This window comes from Lineus longissimus, chromosome 13 (assembly GCF_910592395.1).
Source record: "Lineus longissimus chromosome 13, tnLinLong1.2, whole genome shotgun sequence".
NCBI classification, from domain to species: domain Eukaryota; kingdom Metazoa; phylum Nemertea; class Pilidiophora; order Heteronemertea; family Lineidae; genus Lineus; species Lineus longissimus.
Window position 1 is genome coordinate 6,267,044 of NC_088320.1, and position 15,962 is coordinate 6,283,005.

The following is a 15,962-nucleotide window of genomic DNA, read 5'->3' on the forward strand; positions in this document are numbered from 1 at the left end:
TCACAATTAGAAATTTCATTACGAGTCACAAGTTCTTCCCTTGTGAAAATGAACATCCAGACGGTCTACTTTAATAATTTGAAGATTTTTTTCAGGCCTCGCTCAGTCACATGAAAACCCTATCAATGCCTGGACTATTACCATCTGCAGGTCTGAATACTTTTTTGGGGGTCTTTCACTCGTTTTATATTCAAAAAGCTATCATTATTTTCACATGAAATGTCCTGTTTAACACTTACCATGTCAACAAGAGCTATATACAAAAACATGCCAGCCGTCATCGCGAAGATCCAGAAACTCGCCGAACTGATGTTGCCCACGCATACACCTATGATCATCCCGAGAAATGCCAGCACAGAGGAGAGGAGGTTATAAAACAAGGCTTGTTTGGCCGTCATGCCCGCTTTGAGTAACACCGCAAAATCACCTGAAAAGAAATAACAAATTCTGAAAATACTGAAAGGACACAGCCTAGTGGTTAGCATTGCTGGCTACCATGCAGTAGGGCCCGGGTTCGGTCCCGGGGAGAACCAAGAATTGTATTTCTAGAAGAACGTGGCATAGCTTTCAAGGAACTAACATTCCTGGCTCTTCACAGTCCTTAGAATGAGCGAGAAACCTTAACCTACCCCAAACTGAAAGCCTTATATATCAGCTTGACCTTGACCTACCCTGAACTGAAAGCCTTATATATCAGCTTGACCTTGACCTACCCCGAACTGAAAGCTTTATATATCAGCTTGACCTTGACCTACCCTGAACTGAAAGCCTTATACATCAGCTTGACCATGACCTCCCCGAACTGAAAGCCTTATACATCAGCTTGACCTTGACCTACCCCAAACTGAAAGCCTTATACATCAGCTCAACCTTGACCTACCTAATTCATGAGGAAGCTCGTGGCAAAATACGGCAATTGACGTACTCAACCCTCCTGTTAAACTATTAGCAAACGCTGCGCCGATCGCAAGCCCGTCGCTGAAATTATGCAACCCATCTCCAAGCACCACCATCCAAGCGACGGCCGCAATAGATGTTGGTGGTTTCCCATCACCGTGGCTGTGACCATGACCTTTCTTCGTGCCGTCCTCCTGGTCGCTTTCGTCGGCGTGGCTCTCGTGGCTTTTTAAACTCTGTTGCGACGCGTGGCGGCTGTTGCTATTAAGGTGATTCGGAACCTCTAACGTGGCGGATTTTGACGAGGACCGACGATGTTCGTCGACAACAACGTCAAGAGCATCTTGCATTACAGCTGAAAAGATAATTGTGCGGAGATAGTTTAATAAACTGAAATCTTGGTAACAAGAGACCGAAATTCCTCCCTGGCCGGGCTGGTACAAAAGGATCAGAATGATCATGCACAGTGGTTATGTGACTGTCCTTATGAAGCATGCAGCGCAAATATAGAAGTGCTGAAATGTGCTCCTCATAGATCTAGACTCCCTTGGCAGTCATTGCGTCATCCTAATCGGGTCTTGTTAGGGTCAGGAATGAGGCCGGTCCACTGCCACTAGAGTGTATGTAGATCCAGCATGTATCTGTAACAACTTGCAGCATTCTGCGTTTTATAAGTGCAAAGCAGAAAAGCCATTTTATCGCCAGCAACAATTATCACTGCAATGAGCAAGAAATCAATCTTATTTTTATCGCAGTGATGACCAATTCTTGCCACAGGCACCTGCGCTGATCCCTGCAGACAAGCACTTTCAGTTGCATGCGATAAATGTTGCATGACGTTGTGTTGAATATTGCCTGTCTGCAGTGTACGTAATATAAGCCTCATAGCCGCTCACCTTTATTTGGATTTAGCACCATGACAATGTCTTCACATGATTTCCCAAGGCCATTATCACCATAATCCGATAGCTTCTGACCAACAACGGACTCCCTGATACTGCGCTTTCTCTGCAATAACAACAGATTTTGAATATTAAAATGCTCCTTACAGCATCCGTGGGCAAAACTCTTGGAACAACCTGCCTAACTCCCACTGTCACACCCTCAGATCCTCCCAGAAACACGCCATAGGGACTCATCATGGACGAGGGCAGTTAACTGAACAGCTCACAGGTGGAAGGACTGTCCATAGCAGCCAGAAAAGGAAGGATTGGCAAATAGCTATTTCGTACCCATCTTAATCCTGTCGTTCACTGTGCGAGTTGTCAGGATAGGCAGGCAAAGGGTACCATGTCGAGGAATATGATTATTGTCTTACCTTTCTCTTTCTCTGTTTTTTCTTCTCGGCCAAAATGGCCATGATCCTCTCGGCGATGAAGAAGAAGTAGATCCCGGCAAGCGCCACCAGTCCCTTATAGACGCTGTTTTTCTCGGCTGCCTCCGCAGCCTCATCTGACGTGTCATGACCCGTCTCCACCGACAATATCGACTGCAACAAGAAGAATGAACTACTACTTAGGTCTATCAATCAAAGTAAAGAAGGAACAGTCTCACCATCGAGATGATGGGTGTATCATACTCCCCTCAAATACCCCTGGCAAAACGTCATGGTGATACCAGCCGACCAGAAGTTGCAGTGATACACGCTATAGTGTAGAATGCATCATAATTTTCATTTCCGTTAAATTTTATTCTGGTCTACAACATCACTTAAATAATAAAAGCGTCGTTTTCTGTAGATTCCTCGCAAACCATCGGGAAGACACCAGCCAACTAGAAGTGAGCGCAGAGTGTTTTCCTTTCAGATAATTATTCTAGTCTACAACATCACTCAAATAATAACTGATGGCTTCAGCATGCTTTCTGGTTCAATTGAAAGATAGGTTTTGGGGTATTCTTGAGCTAAAGACTACAGCAAATTATCTCTTAGTGTTTTTCAAAGCGTTAAAAATGATAGAAAGTCGTGGCTGGCTACCGTTAGTGACAACCTCTGAGCAACCAACGTGTTAATCATTCGTTGCTTATCTCGACTGTGAATCACCCCCCATGTCGCATGATGGAAGAGACCAGAGAATAAACCGATCTGAAAAGCTGGGCAAGCGAGACCGACAGCAATATCAACGACAACAGCGAGAATGAGGCAATATCTCCCAGAGGTGACGAATAATATCAAATTATTTTTTGACGAAAAAAAAATTACCGTCTGGTTTTCATCACTTGCTCAGTGTTTCGAATCAGTATAGCGTCCGGTCTCTACCCATCATGCATTTCACCAATCTCCCGGGTCGCACACTTCTGTGTACAAGAGACTATTAGAGTCGAGGCCCGAGCCAATTGTGAATGACAATTCACGGAATTCAATAACGCAATATGTCCTTTTGGAGTGTAAAATTTGATAATGATGTCTCTTGTTCAAATAGTGCTATATTTGCATAACTTTCTGTTCCAAGTCATTTGTTCAGACAATAATGACAGTACCACTTTATTTCACCATTTGACGTTTAACAATTTTTTTATGATACATTTACTTCAGAAGTAATTCCACAGAATGGAACATTTAAGCACATAATTTTGGAAGCAAATTAGAATTTCCCCGGAGCTGTATGACATGAGGACACTAAAAAATAATTGCCAACCATTCTATGATGCAGTTTGGAAGTTTTATTAATTGCTGGCCAGAGAGTTGTGGCCATATAACAGTGCATCGATTCACATTAAAGGCCTACACAGATGGTTAAAAATTTTAAATTAGTAACTGAATTTGAAAATTTCCAATTGTGTAAATAACACATACTAAATATCAATGTCAGTGTTGTCATCGTGTAAACAGATAAACAAATACTGACTGTAAATACGAAGTTCAGCAAATTCCTATACATAATAACTGCACTACAGCATTGTGTATGATTGCATTTCTATTTTCGTGGACCACCAGTTAAATTACGAGCGGTGTACCCCTTTGATGCGTTTAATACATACAATATCCATGGTGCTGTTTCAATACTTGTAACAATTGCAGCTGTAGTTCCTGCATTATTCTCACCCTCATTTACAAATGAGTTGTTGGCCCGAAATAATTGCCCCATTTCACCCTCATTTGCATGTATATCGCTGCGATGGAAGCCAAGTAGTTTGTTTCAAGGTCATGAAGTCGGGATAATTGGGCGCGACCTTTGATTGACCTCTGTTGGATGCCGATGAAGCATAAAGAATTGGTACGGTGGCATAACAGTAATAATACGACTACAAGTATGTCTTTGGTTCTAACTAAAGGAGTTTCGTAGCCTATAGTCGTTAGCACTGCTGGTTACCACGCAATTCATGTAGGGTCCAGGTTCGATCCTAGGGAGAGCTCAAGATTGAATGTCAGGACGAACCCGTGTGGTTTTCCAGGTCACAAGACTCCTGGCTCTTTAGAGTCCTTCGAATGAGACTTAGAACTGATGTGCCTTGTATCTGGTGTCTATCCCAGGGCAAGCAAAAGACACCACACGAGCAACGTGAGTTGCTAGCATGGACTTTACCTCTGGCTGAAGACAGAGTCACTTGTCCAATGAACCCCATTGATGCAGAACCGTGTCACTTGGCCAATGAACCCCATTGATGCAGAACCATGTCACTTGGCCAATGAACCCCATTGATGCAGAACCATGTCACTTGGCCAATGAACCCCATTGATGCAGAACCGTGTCACTTGGCCAATGAACCCCATTAATGCAGAACCGTGTCACTTGGCCAATGAACCCCATTGATGCAGAACCGTGTCACTTGGCCAATGAACCCCATTGATGCAGAACCGTGTCACTTGGCCAATGAACCCCGTTGATGCAGAACCGTGTCACTTGGCCAATGAACCCCATTGATGCAGAACCGTGTCACTTGGCCAATGAACCCCATTGATGCAGAACCGTGTCACTTGGCCAATGAACCCCATTGATGCAGAACCATGTCACTTGGCCAATGAACCCCATTGATGCAGAACCATGTCACGTGGCTAATGAACCCCATTGATGCAGAACCGTGTCACTTGGCCAATGAACCCCATTGATGCAGAACCATGTCACTTGGCCAATGAACCCCATTGATGCAGAACCATGTCACTTGGCCAATGAACCCCATTGATGCAGAACCATGTCACTTGGCCAATGAACCCCATTGATGCAGAACCATGTCACTTGGCTAATGAACCCCATTGATGCAGAACCGTGTCACTTGGCCAATGAACCCCATTGATGCAGAACCATGTCACTTGGCCAATGAACCCCATTGATGCAGAACCATGTCACTTGGCTAATGAACCCCATTGATGCAGAACCATGTCACTTGGCCAATGAACCCCATTGATGCAGAACCGTGTCACTTGGCTAATGAACCCCATTGATGCAGAACCATGTCACTTGGCCAATGAACCCCATTGATGCAGAACCATGTCACTTGGCCAATGAACCCCATTGATGAATAACCGAATGCCGTCTGCCACTGATCTCCCTTACAGTGGCACGTCAATGATATTGATATTCAACTCATAGTAAGAGTACCATAAGGTTTTGCATCAAAGATTTCATGCGAACTTGCTTGAGTATGATGAAATCAATATAACATAAGCAGCTGCAACTATTTTTTCGGTCACCCTGTGTAAAGTCGGTCAAAAGTCGATCAAATGTCGATCAAATATGATGACAAGATTGAATCGAGGAAGGAGGCCACGCCACTCCTTGGACCACATATGAAATTAATTGATTTATCCCAGCTATTAACAATATCATTATATAAAATGAATGGATCGTTTTGTACTTTTGACATGATTGATGGCGTTTTTTTCTGTCAATAAGTGCCAATAAGTGTCAATTCGTGGGATAACTCTGTGATTGACATGAACCAATGGGAGCAGTGCATTTTCTACAGTGCCAATGCATTGTTGTTATCTGGAGTGTACAGGGTGAAACGGAATCAAGTGTAAAGACTTGTCCCAACGTCAGTGCGGAAATGTACTCTAAATTAGGTCATGGACTTTAGTTGGGGAATGTCCTCAAAATCGGGTCAACACGGAAAATATTGATGAGAGAACACTTTTGGCAATGAGGACAGAAAGGCAAATATTTTGAGGTTTACAAACAACACCAATCGCAACTCTTCGTTAATTCTTTCTCAGCGTGTAAATAATTAGTGATACAAAGTTGTCATCACCCAAATTCCAACGGAGTCGCAACGTCTGTCTAGCTTTATGCGCATCCCACGACTGTTAATTTCCCCATGGAGTGACATGCATCATTCCAGGCCGCATTAGCAAGTGCTTTCCAAAAATGGTTTATAGCTCTGAGCCCAACTTAGCATTTAGCCTCACTATTAGCGGCCATCTGGACTGACCAAAAGCCATTAGCCATGAATTTGTAATTTAGTTTTTAAGGTGATGACACGTTTTTTATGTGTGGTACCGAGATTGAGTTGATAGGTTCCAGCGCCTAGTCTGGTTGACAATTTGTCCTCCCACGCAAGGTGAATCTCAAGTGCCCTGCTCAGGACGAAACCCGTTACATTCAACTGAGATCGCTTCCAAGCCCCAGTGAGGACACAAACCATTATGATCAACAATTAGCGCCCATCGATTAACAGTACATTGTGCTATTAGCGCTGGCCTCTCTTGGCTTAAACGGTACAAATTAATCATTCATTGTGTGCAGAGTATTTTCAAGGCAGAGCAGAATGGACACTGACTGCCTAATGAATATATTTCCCCTAATTGAATTTTCTTTTTTCTGTATTTTCTGCTGTGCGGCTGTTGGGACACATACAGTAGTACAGTCCTAATCACAATTGACATCCATCCGGCTTCGTGTCAGCGACGGGCAAGGTACACATGTATGTGCCGAGTTGCGCCAATTGCGCACCAGTGACGTCCTTATCTCTCTACGTTTCGCGTAAATTGCGCGCGACCTACACACAGGGTAGTGCGTCAATGACATCATGGCAACCCCTTAGAACAGGATTGGCTGTGACCAAAAATAATTTTATTCAAATTTTTTATTCAATTAACTTACATGAGGTAGAAGATGAAGCAACGCATCTCCCGTCAGCGATCCGACCGCTAGCGCCACCAGGAACTGTATCAGGTGATTGTAGAAGACCTTCTGCATGATGGGAACCACGGCCACGCCGCCGAGACCCACCAAGCTGATGATAGTGATGGAGAGGAAGGCGAAACCCCATACTGCAACGAGAAGGACACCAAAAATTCATGACTTTTTGAGAAATTTTATGACTTTTATGAGAAAGAGTATAAACGTCATGAGTTTCAATCTGAAAGAACAGAAAATAATGACTTAAAAATATTTTTCCTTAACTACAGTGGAACCTCCCTAAGCGGACACCTCTCTATTTAGGACAACCTCTCTATAAAGGATATAAGGTTTGGTCCCAAATATAGGTGGTTTCCATTCAATTAATCTTATCAGGACACCTCTCTATTAAGGACAGCACCTGTCAGTCCTTGATAGAGAGGTTCTACTACATTGTGTTCTCTAATGGTACACACTCTTAGAAATAAAGGTTTTTCAGCTTTTAAAAAACCTTTAATGGGTTTTTCGGCCAACACATCCAGTAGAGGTTTTTTTAGCAAAGAGAAAACCCCATCCAGATTTTCTTTCAGGTTTTTCCTTTTCAAACAACCTCTTCACGGGGTGCATATTTGTGTTGGGCGAAAAACCCTTATTTGTTTTTCAGAAGTTCAAAAACCTTTATTCCTAAGAGTGTGTCCATGTATGTTATTTGACTCTTCAAACCCAAACTCCAGTGGGTTAGCCATACATAGATAACTATACAGCATTACTAAGTACAACCAGCACAGCAGCATAAATATATATGGGGCATTTCTGATGGCAATCACATCAGTTAATGCGCCAAAATGAGGTTTTCAATGGGTCGTTAGGCCAATTAGGCGAGAAAACTATCCCAATGACTGACATGAGAGGTCTGTCATGGCCGAGAGAGAGATCTATAAAAAGATGAAATATAGCACACAGTGCAGCAATGTCAGGGGCGCTTAAGGGCAAAGTATCTGTGGAATTTGACGATGCCAAAAGGCCAATGTGAGGGAAAACGAAACTTTTGTAATGAAGCCTATGCCAGCAAGGCAAAATTTACCCGCAATTTCTGTTTTGACGGATGGCAAATTTCCTCAGGTTCTTCAGCAAAACATTTTTCTCGCAATTTTTACCTTTTGCAAATCTAGTGTATTTACAGAATCCGCAAATAATAAACCATTCCCCAAATTTGACGATGTACAGTATACAATTCATTACAAGGGCCCAGTTTGCAATCCGAGGCTGCGTTCACTCGGCGATGTGGTTAGTTTTGACTCAGAGAGGTGGGGAGCTCTCGGAGACAATTAGTGTCCCTGATCCACCGGATGATAAATTGTTCTTCATTTATGACTTGTTAACAATAACCCGACATCATAAATGGATGTCATAAATGTGAGAGCACCCCATCAACAAATATAAGTCTGAAACCAGACTCAATTCCATCTATCAATTTGCTTATTTCGAAATATCACGCAATAACATAGGTTAACATAGTATAACCTCTTCCCCCTAGCATGTCATATAAACTGATATAGTAGTTCCGCCACATCAATATGGGACATAACATGGAATTAGTGATGCATTTTCATCTTGTTGTTGACAGGTTAATATTTCTGATTCTAAGGATTCCAAATCAAATCGACATCCAGCGTCAGTGATGCGGGAAGTAGGCACGCCAATGACGCACCAGTGAAGCACTTATCTCTCTGGAACATGAATCAGCTGTCCTAACATGAACTATACACTTCTATCCTTTGCTGACCTCGACGGCTTTAACGACCCAAACCAGCAAACGATCAAATATTTATAACTTTGCCATCACATGAATTAAATGTTGGCCAGGATAAAATGCAGCGAGGGACCCATGTGATAGCTTTGCGCCAGCCTCACTAATGGACAGGGTTAAAGGCCTACTGAGCCATCTGCTAAAAATCAAAATTGGTTATTGAATTTGAACATATGGCGTAAATACGTACAGATTTCAACATTGCCATTGTTAGGCAGATATACAAATACTATAAGTTACAAGTTTAAGCAAATTCGTATGCATAATAACTGTTCTACAGCATTGTGCATAAGTGCATTTCTATTTTCCTGAACCACCAGTAATTACCAACGGTGTACCACTTCAAACTCATCTTTGAATGGACGATTCCGTTACATCGGACATTGATATCTAACTGGATCCCATTGTTGGACAGATGGGCCACATCTGAACCGTGAAAGTGGCCACTTGGGTCTGCATGAAGTGCACTTTAGATGAGTAAAATCTTAGCCGCCCGCTATGAATAAATCTTAGAGTTTCCAATGGGTAATTCCATGCTAGAGACAGGCCTGGTTCCTGAGGAGAGTCCCTGGTGCACGCTTTTCCCTATATCTGTTAAAATATCTTTGAAAGTGAGCGTGAAATTTTGGACCCAAGAAAGAAACTTTAAAATTGACATATTGCTATTGCTATGTGGCTTGGTGCACCCTTGGATTTGTTCAACCTCAGATCTGCCCCACACATTTTACAAGGACTAGACCAATCCAGCATGAACAAACAAGGCTGCTCTTCACATCCGACTTATTTCGATTAGCGTTCGTTTCCCCGACCTGTGATCGGGGACCGAATGCCGATTGCTAAAAGCAAAGTGGCGTCCATGATCTGAATGCTTATATTGGAGTTTGGTTTTCTCGGAATCGTTTTTTCGGCATAAGTCTCTGTGTCTGTACTTTAAGTTCATCATATTCTGCGTTCAGATTTGACGTGGGAATCATATCCTCAGCTCATTGGCTCACTGCTGCAGCTCGTACATAATATCAGTTGGTTTTGTGAGCCAAAACACATATATCGTATACAAAAACTCCAATAATCAGTACAAGACGATCTTATGAGACTTTATAGAAGATATTCCATAGGGTGTAATTATGGCTCGTGCTGATCGTCGGTATGGCAGTCGCCCGTCTGATGCAGATCTGATTAGCCAGGGTGATAATACCCGCCGCGATACTACTGACATTCGAATTGCAACTGGTTTGGGTCATGGGTCGAGTACGAATAGCCCAGATGCTACATGTACGAATAGCCCAGATGCTACATGTACGAATTGCCCAGATGCTACATGTACGAATAGCCCAGATGCCACATGTACGAATAGCCCAGATGCCACATGTAGGAATAGCCCAGATGCTACATGTACGAATAGCCCAGATGCTACATGTACGAATAGCCCAGATGCTACATGTACGAATAGCCCAGATGCTACATGTACATTCCTCTTTTCTGAAAATGGGGTACAACCCGCTTCGGGAACCCGCTCTGGTCTACCGCGGATGATTAAGTGCTCTTCATTGAATGATCATGTGCTTTTTTATAGACGGTAATCCTGAAATTCAGAAAATGTTTTCTCCTGTCCTGCTGTTTACTAACCGAACGCTGAAATACAACCTTATTGAACAAAATAAACGGATAGAAAAATCTGAAGTACAAAGTTTTGATGAGAAATTTCGGAAAAGCATAATCAGACAAAAGAAGCTACATTATACCTACCATTTGCTGGGATAGCCTGGATAAATTCCTGAAAACATTTAAACGACTCCGTACACATGTTGTGTTTTTTCTTCCTTCACTAATTACAGAAGTCCTCCAGTTCTGATTATTGTTCTGTTTTTGTTTATTCCGATAAACTCTAACTTGTCAGTTTCGTTTATTCCAAATATTGGCAATAAACTAAATTTAGCTTAATTCAATTGGAATTTAAGTCAGTCTTTAGTCTTCAAATGTAATTCCATAGAGGAAACCCTAGCGAAAGAGAACGTCTTGTAAGATATTACTGATCACCCAGATACATGCCATACATCTGACTGAACAAAATCTCCATTAAAGTCATTCACAGAATCCATAAAGTTCAACTTGTACCCACTAGTAGTGCTCAAAAGTAATGAAAAAGTGCAGGGTGATTGTTAATTTCTTTTGCCGAATGTCACAGAAATGACAGTTATCAACGAATCAGCTTGACCTACTTATAACAGATTCCATTCTGTGTCAAGTCCTTGATGTCAGAGTTGCAAATACGGAAAAATTGAAATATTCAAAGTGGAAATCTTATCCAGAATTGTTCTTTCTTCCAACCTCAGCGAAGTCTTCTTTTAGACAGAGATGTTTTATAGATCTTCCTGGCTAATCATCAACATGGAATAAATCCCGGCCAGAATGAGAATGGCTTCTTTATCTTGTAATTGGTTTCTACCAAGTTCTCCTCAGTTAAGAAGCCATATTGTCGCATCCTACAGGGCACAATTTGCTCAATCGCAGACCACGGAACCGAATTACTGTAAAGAGTGCATTGAGGGTTGGCCTAATTTCCAACAAGGAAACAGACTTTCGATTAAATCTTTCACCTGAAGATGGCGCAGTGAGTCATGTACCATTTCAAGGCTGTGCGAACATCAATGCGACACCGCCGACAGCTGATGATGTCGATTGTGACATCAAGAAGGACGAGTTTAACCAAGCCAACACTTAATGATGTCAGAACATTGGTATAGATTTCACGAGTCGTGATAGATTTTGCCGTTCTCGTTTCCTCCTGCTCTTGTTGTTTATAGAACTGACTTCCTTATCAGCCTTGAGAGGGTACATTAAGGTGACTGCACCCCTATGGCAGATTTAATAGGCCACCACACTGAATTCTGTGAGTGTACATGTAGCTTAAGGGATGCACTGGTCAATGAAATCATTTTGGTTGTAAACATGTTAAAAATTGGCTGTAAATTTTCTAGCTTCCAAGAAAGGATTATAGCCTGACTGCAGATCACACTAAAACCACAGAAGCCTGCCATCAATGGATACCAGAACAATACCAGCATGACAAGGATATTTTATCAGACTGTGATGGCTTCATCCAACACAGCCAGTCTCATAGTCATACCTGGGCAGAATAGAGAACTGACTTAATGACTATAGAGTGGTTTCACCAGATTCTATCGAGACAGAGGAGAATGGCTTCACCAACCACCAGTTGCTATTCAACAAGAAAATAATTCATCTCCTATAGAAGTTTACACAGAATCCAAACGGCTTCGTCCAATGAACAAGAGGCCCATAGGTCATAAACTCAGCTGATAAATTCCTTAGAAAGATATAAGGCAACACAGTGAGGTTCAGTAACCTCATACCTTTTCTCAAATCAATTCCCAAACAGATTTAAATATCTTGTTGTCACATTAAAAACGAAAGTCTGTGAGTGCATCATGTAGCCTATTTGTACAATATTGACAATTTTTTAATCAATTTCTGATAACAATAATGATTTTTGTATGTTTTGCCAAGATGTAACCTGCTTGTTGGGTACAATAGGACTCGTGGCCTCTGATTAAATTCTTGAGTGATAATATTTCTTCCTGGTTGTTTTATACATGATGCACCTTGTCATGAAAATATCATGACATTTAGGGCCTACTCTGTTAGTCGAAAAATTGAACTCAAAATTGAAAAGTTATTTTCGTGTGCACTGAACATGAATTTCAACAATGCCATTGGTCAGGGGCAGACGGAGATGAGGAAGAACCAGAGTGTGATGGTTGGACGTAGAGATAAGCACCTGCACCTGCAGCAAACTGCAGGTGTAGGCCAAGACCATGACCTTGACCTTGAGGGACCTTGACCTTGACCAGCTTCAGAAACGAACACAACAGAGTAACCTGTTTGTGCTATCAACGTCCTAAACACCAAGTTACCTAAGAGAGAGAGAGACTGTCAGAATCTTCTGACCATTTTTGCATGCATTTTTCAGGTTCGTAATTTGTAGAAGTTAGAAAACAGAGAAGGATACTTTAAACGAAAGCCAAAGGAATTGCTGACTTATGGGAGTGGCCGTTTTGACAGAGACGAACCAGGGCCCAAACAAAACTGAATGCACACACTCAGAACGCGCCAGAAGGCCTAAGCAAACTGTGTGTGACCCTTTGTTCCAGGTGAAACACACGACTGGTCGACACCCAAACAAACTTCTACGAAAATCTCCATTGGAACTAATCCAACCACATCCAAACACAAATCCATGCACTTTAAAAATGAACACAATTTTGAGAATCGCTACCGCCTGCTCCGCACAAAATCCAAACTTTCCCGCACACCAGATGCCACAATTATGTGCACAATAAATTACTTAGTATAAAACAACACAAATGAACAAGAAGCACGCACTTTTGCACTCCACTCATCCTGAACATATCTAGTTGTCGGTCAAGGCAATTACGACCAATATTGGGCAATAATGTGGAATTACATCGTGACACCAATATTCTGAGTAAATATTCGTTATGCCAAAATATCCTGGTACCTGTACGGTAATATACGAAACCATCCATTCATGTCAGCGACAGAAGAAGGATCGGTCAAATAGTGTACAAGGGAGTCTCCACGCAGTTAACCCTTGTATCTATCCTTCCTCACAGGACTTTTTGCTTTATGAATGACATCTTAAGTGGCCCTTCTGCGACCGAAAAAATTAAAGACACTAGTTTCGGTCCATGGTGGTTTCCATTCAATTGGACCTCCTTCATCAGGACACCTCTCTTTAAAGGACAGCACTGTTTTTAGGAGATTTCCCCTTTAAATGAAGATCGGTGAGCTGTTCAGAGCAGGCACTTCCTCAATCAATCTGAGTCAACCTCCACAAAGTGTCATATATTCATTTTAAAATCTGAAAATCTGATTAATGTCCGTACCGGTAATGCTGATTATATTTGCAACTGAAGTGATGAACAATCACTCTCGTGGGAATCAATACTCATCCCCTTCCGCAGAAATTAATTTGGAGGCCCTTGATTGGTCATTTATTAAATTGTCAATTATCAATTAAACGCACAGTTATTGCACTATTGAATTAAAATGTCTGAGAGGTGCATTGGAGACAATAGTAGGCGCCTCTAGTTTCTGAGGTCTGGGTTCAATTCTTGGTCAGTCTCGGAATACTATAGAACATCTCTACTAAGGACACCCTTGGGACTGCCAAGTGCTGTCTAAAATAGAAAGGTGTCCTGATGAGAGAGGCCAAATTAAATCGATACAACTAATTTGGGGCCAAAACTAGTGTCCTTAGTAGAGGGGATGTCCTTAATATAGAGGTGTCCGCTAAGGTTCCACTGCTTTAAAATATGCTATCTTCCCCAGTCAGGTCACGTGCTCATTTTTTCTCCTTGGTTGAGATGCACAAGTAGGGTGATGTGTCTTGCTCAAGGATCGACACAGCAACTAAGCAGTCCCGGTTCTTCTGATCTGAGAGTCAAACCCACAACCTCCTGATTAAGAGCCAACCATTAAGTTCCCAACACTATATCCACTATATCCAACTAATCCTATACATGTATCCAACTAATGGAGAACCTGTCTGACCGGCGAAGCTTTTACAAGCCATAATAGTACAACACGGTAATGATGAGAATTCATAAATGATTGAAGAATACAAAAAAAATGTGGCAGACACCTCGCTTCTCTATTTTCCACTTTCCACATGATTCTCATCAAAGTTAAAGCACATTATGGTCAGCCGACAGATTTATGGCCAACAAACAGATTTTATAGTGAATATTGCGCCATAAAACAGGTGGGTTCTAAAATATTAACAGCATAAATGTCTCCCAATGGTTATAGGAAACTATCAAATATCATACCATGATATAGATAATGGAGAACACACCGGATGGGCAGAAGAGCAGTCATTTCTTGTCCAGTGTAGATCTTGCACCCAAAGCATCAACAAAAGCCAAAGAGTACCAGCACCGAAACCATAAAAAACACTGCAGCATTGATCCAACTCAGAAACCATTCCACAACACATTATTGACATAACTGTGAAGACAAGAAAGGTCAGATGCAATAGGGCTCTCTGGCAAACATTACTCTACAGGGCTTGGCTGAGGGCTCAAGGACCAAGAGTGGATCCAAGATATATATAACGTCACAGAAAGGGCTGCCTGAGTGTGATCCAGCCATCTGAGTGGAGATCAATTGCCAACATCAGCCTCCTACATGCTCCCAACCCCATGACCCCCAACGGCCACAGACAATTATTGCCTACGGGAGACCTTGCACCGGAAACCATGACAATATGTGAAACACACTGCTCTCAAGAAGTATGCACAATATGTGAAACACTGATGTAATTGGAAAGAAGTATTGCACAGACACAGTATGTGAAACACTGAATATGTGAAAAAAACCCTGGTTTATAGAGAGAAGAATGCTTTTGGATAATATGTGAAACACATTGGGCTATAGAATGCATAATAATGCATATGATATGTGAAACACACTGGTTTATAGAAGTATGCACTCAAGCACAGTAAGTGAAATATAGAAGTATGCACAAAACATGTGAAACACACAATGGTCTAAAGAAGTGTGCACAATACGAAAAACACATTGCACTCCATGTGAAACACACTACGTTTCACGTGAAATTGTCTCCTTGACGATGCAGTACACACGCGATACGTCAGCGACATCATCCGAAACCTCCAGCACAGATGCTAAATCGAGTTTCAGTGAACATCCTCCTCGAAATCTCAACACGCTCTTTGAAAGCATCAATAACGAATACAAAAAGAATAAGTGTAAATGAGCTGTCTTAACTGGTGTTCGCAAACAGTAACAAAACAACTCACAACAGCTGGAGTTACCACTGCTGACTCACCAACAACTAATAGTCGTATGAGGAGCTTCACGTATGATAAATGTGAAAACATAGAAAATCGATGGGAATCCAGAACACAACATGAATGGCCCCGATGAGGTTACATCGCAATGAATGAATGACAGTTAGCTGTTTCTTAGAGATGATATGAAGAGTGCAGAGCAGATGGTCTTCTTGCCTTTGTGGTTTTAAAGGATTGACCATGTGTAACCGCGCAATGCATGCATGTACATGTATGGTAAGGTCATATTTTTGACAATCTTTGCAAAGTATGGTCATTTTTTTACAGAATTTCCTGAAAAAT

The 15,962-nt window shown here is 41.9% G+C and overlaps 1 protein-coding gene across 4 annotated transcripts in view; it reads right to left on the minus strand.

Annotated features, from left to right (window-relative positions):
- Window positions 1-15,962, minus strand: part of LOC135498258 (zinc transporter ZIP6-like) — a 36,016-nt gene that overhangs the window by 2,223 nt on the left and 17,831 nt on the right. For all 4 annotated transcript variants that reach the window (XM_064788474.1, XM_064788475.1, XM_064788473.1 and 1 more), the window contains 5 exons: window positions 6,936-7,105; window positions 2,216-2,386; window positions 1,794-1,905; window positions 881-1,252; window positions 240-427 (listed from right to left, as the gene is read on the minus strand). In XM_064788474.1, coding sequence (XP_064644544.1) covers window positions 240-427; window positions 881-1,252; window positions 1,794-1,905; window positions 2,216-2,386; window positions 6,936-7,105 — 1,013 coding nt within the window. The remainder of the gene's footprint in view (window positions 1-239; window positions 428-880; window positions 1,253-1,793; window positions 1,906-2,215; window positions 2,387-6,935; window positions 7,106-15,962) is intronic.